A 6,471-nucleotide genomic window follows, 5' to 3' on the forward strand; every position below is an offset into this window, starting at 1 on the left:
CACATGGGGAGAGGCAGCAGGGGGAGGAGGGGGTCTCAAAAACATGGGGGAGGGGCTATTTCCTTCCCCTGTCTTGCAGAGCAGACCTGTGCAGGCTACCAGGTCTCCAAGCTTCAGTTCTAGCCTATTTATGGAATCACGTGGCATCAGGGGAGCCTGGACCTGAGCTTTGTCTTCTGGACGACCACTCCTTAAGCAGACTCTGTTCGTTCAGACTAGCCCAAGACTGGTGTCCTGAGCACTCTGGCTTCTGCCCCCTCCAGACTACCCTGCAGACCCTTATGATCTGCCCCACAAGCGCTACAAGCCAGGGCTGCCTTCACACCCCTCAAGCCACTCTGTCCAGACTGACTCCAGAGCTGGGAAAGGAGTTGATGTGTCTGACTCTGCTTGCCCCTGGACTGTGGGCAGATGAGAGGTGCAGGGAGCTGGGTGGAGCATCACTGTGGGAGTCCTGGGCCTGATCCTTGACAACCCTGGGAAAGCACAGGAAACAAACTCTGGTATGGGGCCCCACCTGTGCTGCTGTTTTGGTGATGTGAGCATGACAGGCCTGCAGGAAGCTGAAATGAGTAATACGTATGTATGTTCACACCGCTTTCTGGCACACAGAAATGTTCAACCAACCCTAAATCCAACTACATGTCCTCAAAGAATTTAGGAGGAGGTAGAGGTGACCCGCCCTCATCCCTATGATCCTCTGCCAAACACAGAACAGAAAGAAATGGTGCTGTGTGGCTCAGTGGTTTAGCATACCAGAGGTCCTGGGTTCCAACCCCTTCAACGGACACGCGCACGAGCGCGCGCGCACACACTGGCACACACGTATATGCAAAAGTTCACATACAGGCTCTCGAGCCTATTAAAAAGTAGGTACAGGTAAATATAGGAATCTCTGGAGGAAGAAAGTTCTTCTCAGGTCAGTCATTCCTCAGCTGGGGCCCCCGCACAAAGGAGCAAATCGGAGGAATAGCCGACTGCGGGATCCCCGTTTTCCTAGGACCCTGGCGTTCTGCAAACCAAACAGTCTGGCCAAGCGGCCGCCAAAAAAGGTAATGTGGGGCGGGACCTGCTGTCCGAGACACGCCAGGACAAGAGCAGCGCATCCCAGCCCTGGCTCCAGACTACAGCTCCCGGCATGCTCCGTGCCTGGTACCCGCCCGCGGCGCGCGGAGGGAAGGATGCAGACACCGCGGCCGGCGATGAGGATGGAGGCCGGGGAGGCAGCGCCACCGGCGGGGGCGGGTGGCCGCGCCGGGGGCGGCTGGGGCAAGTGGGTGCGGCTGAACGTGGGGGGCACGGTGTTCCTGACCACCCGCCAGACGCTGTGCCGGGAGCAGAAGTCCTTCCTCAGCCGCCTGTGCCAGGGCGAAGAGCTGCAGTCCGACAGGGTGAGCCCGCTGACCCCGGGTCCGCGCTCTAGAACTGTCCCGCCTGCGCGTCCCTCTGCCTCAGGCCTGGGTGGTGTAGCTTTCCTAGGGTTCGGAGGCGGGGAGCCCGCGCAGGAAGAGGGGGAGGAAGCCGGGCGGAGAGGGATCATTGTACCCATTGCCGTAGCAACGGGACAGCACAGGCCGCGGCCATTTGGAGTCTTGGAGCGCTGCCTCGGATCCGGGACGCTCCCTTGCTGTGGAGCGGTGGGGAGGGACGGAGAAGTCCGGCCTTCCGTACGGCCCGGCTGACTCCAGCGTTAGGAACGGAGTTGATGCGGCTGCTTCTCCACGCCCTTGGGGTGTGGGCAACTGAAGGGTGCAAGGAACTGGGCGGAGGAGGCCTGAGTGTCTTGGAGCTGGGCTTCATGTGGGGAAGAGCCCTGGCTTTGCAGATACGACTTGTGGGCTCACCCTGCTCTCCTACCAACTCCTAGAATGACCCAGGAGGAGTCTGGGGTAGAGGGATAGGAAGGACTTCCTTGCACTCAGACTTTGGCCTCCTCACGTGCAAGGTCTCTGGAGTGGGCTTGCCAAAGTCCCCTGGCTCCCATCCTGTGGCCCTCTCCCACTGTGCCCTTGGGTGAGCCCCCTGCTGGCTCCCCTGTAGGCTGTGGATGTCCAATCGGAGAGCAGCTGCTTTGGAAACTTGCAGACATCTGGTGGATAGTGGGGTTGGCTTGGGGCACAACCTCCAAGAGGGAAACTTTCTCAGGAGGGAGTTCGCTGGGTCCTGTGCCGAGGTAGGGGCCACTCCGGAAGTCCTGTCCTACTCTACGATCACACTTAATCCTCTAATTATGGGTGAGAGAAGAGATGCTCCGAGAGGCCAGATGATTGGCTCAAGGTCACACAACCTAGAAAAGGCAGAGGCAGGGCTGGAACCCGGAGCCTTGCTGCTCCATCTCTCCCCATTTCCTCTCTCCCTTTTCCAGCCTTCGGTGAATTGAGCTTATGTGTGGGGCTGGGCTGGGGGAAGCTTGCATACCTCACACTGCCTGTGGTCATCTCGTCCACAGGATGAGACCGGGGCCTACCTCATTGACCGAGACCCCACCTACTTCGGGCCCATATTGAACTTCCTCAGGCATGGCAAACTGGTGCTGGACAAGGACATGGCTGAGGAGGGTGAGTTGGTCCGTTGTGCTGGGCTGGTTACATCTGCTTTCCCCCATGATTTTCTGCCTGTCCTAGAGTGGGGTTTCATTCTCCAGGTCTCTGCCGAGCTGACAGACCCAAGCTGTCACTGGGTGCTCTTGGGGAAATGATGTGGAAACAGGAAGTGGAAAAAAAGAGCCAATGAGGCTCCCCGGAGGCTTTTGTTGTCTTTGGGATTGAATGACCTTTCTCCCTGGCCTTTTGGCAAGCCAGGTGTGGCCTGTGATGTCCCAGGCTGGATGGGGAAAGGGTCGGGTCTTCTTTCTCTGCCTTATTCTGCATCTCCCAAGCGGGGGAGTGGGGGTGGGGGTGGGAGGAGGGCTTCCCACCAGCCCCCCATCAGCCCGTGGATGAAGCTGGTGATTCTCCCCAAAGCTGGCAGCCTCCACAACCCAGTGGCTCATTACAGGAAGTGGGCAGCACTGTGTCCAGTGTAAGTTTGGTCCTTCCTGGGCCTGTGAGGGTTCTCATCTGGATCCGGCTGACATGGACGCAGTGTGAAGGACGGACAAGGGGCAGGGGCTACAGTCATCCCCAAACTAGCTCTCCTCTGTACACTTGAGTATAGCTCTGTATCAGACCAGGACAGCTTGGACAGGCTTTGCTGAGTCTCCACTGGTGCCTACAAAAGGGGCATCATGACCCATGTTCGGAAGAGTGCCTGTTGGGACTACGGATGGGTCCTGTGTACCTGTGGGTGTCTCTATTGCAATGATCTTCTCTGGCTGATCTCGATGGGGTACAGTGACCTGAAGGTTCCCCAAAGGACAGGGAGGGCATCATGCTCAGAGCTCATTGTTAGGTAGTTAGCTGGCTCTGCCCAGCCTACTGATGGCTGCCTAGCAGTCCAAGGGGAACAGATCACATGGACGCGGCCTGGGCTCAGCATCGGGTCCCTCTGGGAGGCCACGTCACAGCCAATACCTGTTTACAGGTTCTGGCTCCTTGAAGCCCTGGTGCTCTGACATCTTCAGCCGGGACTGGGGAGTGTCTGAAGAGATGGAGTTCGGGAGGAGGCAGTGAGGCAGTGGACATGTTAATTAACCTCTCTGGGTCTGTGAAGTGTAGCAACACTCGCACCCACCTCAGTAAGCAGTGGGACGGTAGATGGAAGTTTTTCAAAGCATGGAGCTGCCTCGCCTAGGCACAGCTCAGTGTTCCTCTCTGCCAGGGCCTGGGAGATTTCTGGGCACTAATGGAGATCAGAACTCCCCTTCCCCACCACACACGCCCAGTTCCCCCCACACACACACACCCTCCAACCTAGTTCCAGCTGCTGTAAGGAAATACCAGAGGCCAGGGGACTGTAACCACAGCCGCTGATCCCTCCTTACTCCTCAGGCTTTGATTCAGGGTCAGTGTGCTATCGTGGGGCTTGTGGCCCTCACTCTTTCCCCCGCTGCCAAGTGTCCACTTGTGTGTTCCATGCAGCCAGGGTGTCACTGGCCTGTCAGCCTCTTCCGTCAGAGCTCTCACACCCTTGGGCTTTCATCCTTGTGACTCTTCACCTCCCCCTGGCCAGGGTCCCTCCATCACATGGCAGTTAGGTTACGTTTTGAGGGGACATGCATAGTCTGTGGTGATCTCTAACCCCAGAGAGCCCAGCAACCCCCTGCCCTGCAGAGACTTCCTGCAGTACGGACTCCTGGGAGCTCTTTACACGTCAGTGAGCAGGAGGAGGGATGGCTGGTCTCTCAGGTCAGTCTACAACACACAGACCGTGACCACTGCTTCCCCCACATCCCAGGACCTCCACAGAGGGGTTCAGAGCTCTGAAAGTGGAGCTTGCCTTGCCTCTGCGGCTTACAGGACACGTGACCTTGGACAAGCTGTTTCTCTCCCATAGCCTCCGTTTCCCCAGTTGTTCGGTGGACATAAATGAAAGAACTCACTTCTGGTTCTGACAAGTGCCATAAAGAATGTGGTGTTCCCAGCACAGGCCTGGCAATTAGCATGTGTTTGATAAATGAGGGCACACAGTGGGCAGCCTGGGCTCTCCCTATGTATTCTAGGGCAAAGCCCCAGTGAGCCTTCTCTCTTGATGCCCAAAACAGCTATGGGCTGTGAACTGGCAGGTAGTCCTGAGTCACATGCCCATCACAGCACAGGAGACAGAGCTAGCCGAGAAACATCTCAGCCTCTTATGTGGACACCAAGGAAAAAAGTGTTCCCTTTTGTTTGGGTTGGACCAGGTCTTGTGTAGCCCAAGCTGGCCTCAAACTTGTTATGTATCCAAGGATGTCCTCTGCCTCCCAAGTACTAGGATTATAAGTGTTTTTATCACCACTCATGGTTTGGCCAGTACTGGGGCTCAAACCCAGGGCTTTGTACATGCTGATCAAAGCCACTCTACCAATTGATCAAATCCTTACCCCTGAAATGTTCCCTCTTTCTTGACCCTTGAACTCACGGACCCTATCTAGGATATGACCAGAGCAGGAAGTGGGCTGGGTCCAAGGAGAATAGGACATGGAGACAGTAGAGGTGACTGGGCTGCTCTGTGTCCCAGGGGTCCTGGAGGAAGCTGAGTTCTACAACATCGGCCCTCTGATTCGCATCATCAAAGACAGGATGGAAGAGAAAGACTACACAGTGACCCAGGTTTGGAGAGAGCAAGCAGGGCCAGTGGAGGGAGGGGGTAGGGGAGGAGGGAAGAGGGGGTGGCTGAGCAGCCTAGCAAGGAGAAGCCTCCCAGGCCACCCAGCACAGCCCCAGCCTAGATATATACTGCCAAGCGTTCTGCCCCCGCCTCCGCCTGGGCTCCTGCTCTGTGTGACCAAGGGTTATCATGCCCTTCTTTGTTTTCCTCTGTGGAAAACAGATGCTCCAAGGTTGCCTAGCTACCCTCCCTGACAGAGGATGTCTGTAGCAGCACAGCCGCCCCCCCCCCGCCATGCATGATGAGTAAATGTCCACTTCATGGAGTCAGGCTGTACACATGAGCCATTGGGGCTGGCATTTCAGCGCTCAGATCCCAGGCCTCTCTGGGAAACGGGGTGAGACATCGCCTCCCAGCCACAGGGGTTAAAGAGGTGACAGTCTGACTAGACTGGTAACCCAGAATGTCTTCCCAAGCCCTACCGGGCTTTCTTCTTGAATCACCCATATTCCACACATGGCTCTGCCACCCTTGAGCTGGTGACCCTGGACAAGTAGCTGAGCACCTCTGAGAGCCTCGAAGTTATCAAATCCCATAGTGCGTAAGGGTCCCAGAAGGAGTGAGTCCTGCATGGGCTGCATCCGGCACAGAGTAGGTATTCAGAGCATGGTTCCCTCCTTCCTCTACGGTTCTAACTTCCCTGCCCCCGTCTATGGTTCTACAGTTGGGGGAAGGAGCAGCTGGGTGCCCGGTGCCCTAGGAGGTGCCCTCTATGGAAGCCTTTTGCCCACAGGTGCCACCCAAGCATGTGTACCGCGTGCTGCAGTGCCAGGAGGAGGAGCTCACACAGATGGTCTCCACCATGTCTGATGGCTGGCGCTTCGAGCAGGTGGGCCGGGCACAGGGGACACCCTAAGCCTGTCCTTTCTACAGCCTCCATTCCCCACATCCCCCAGCCCAAATCCTTAGTCTTCTTGAATGGAACTAAGCAAGACTAGAAAAGTGCCTGCTAACTGGGTATGGTGGCGCACGCCTTTAATCCCAGCACTTGGGGAGGCAGAGGCAGGCAGATCTTTGTGAGTTAGAGGCCAGCCTGGTCTACAAAGTAAGTCCAGGACAGCCAGGGTTACACAGAGACACCCTGTCTCGAAAAACCAAAACCAAATGAAAGAGAATGAGAGAGAGAGAGAGAGAGAGAGAAAGGAAGAAAGAAAGAGAAAGAAAGAAAGAGAGAGAAAGAAAGAAAGAAAGAAAGAAAGAAAGAAAGAAAGAAAGAAAGAAAGA

General features: G+C 56.4%; 1 protein-coding gene across 7 annotated transcripts in view; it reads left to right on the forward strand.

Moving 5' to 3' along the window:
* Positions 1 to 1,167: 1,167 nt before the first annotated feature.
* The window catches only part of Kctd17 (potassium channel tetramerization domain containing 17), a 10,514-nt gene continuing 5,210 nt past the window's right edge, over positions 1,168 to 6,471 (forward strand). For 6 of the 7 annotated variants that reach the window (XM_055603088.1, XM_055603092.1, XM_055603089.1 and 3 more), the window contains exons 1-4: positions 1,168 to 1,391; positions 2,450 to 2,558; positions 5,098 to 5,189; positions 5,981 to 6,076. In XM_055603088.1, the coding sequence (XP_055459063.1) occupies positions 1,182 to 1,391; positions 2,450 to 2,558; positions 5,098 to 5,189; positions 5,981 to 6,076 (507 nt within the window). In that variant the 5' untranslated portion in view covers positions 1,168 to 1,181. Of the gene's footprint in view, positions 1,392 to 2,046; positions 2,174 to 2,449; positions 2,559 to 5,097; positions 5,190 to 5,980; positions 6,077 to 6,471 lie in introns of those variants that run through there. The other variant, XM_055603087.1, reaches the window with a different exon arrangement.

Source organism: Psammomys obesus, unplaced genomic scaffold, assembly GCF_907164565.1.
Source record: "Psammomys obesus unplaced genomic scaffold, mPsaObe1.curated_primary_1811, whole genome shotgun sequence".
NCBI classification, from domain to species: domain Eukaryota; kingdom Metazoa; phylum Chordata; class Mammalia; order Rodentia; family Muridae; genus Psammomys; species Psammomys obesus.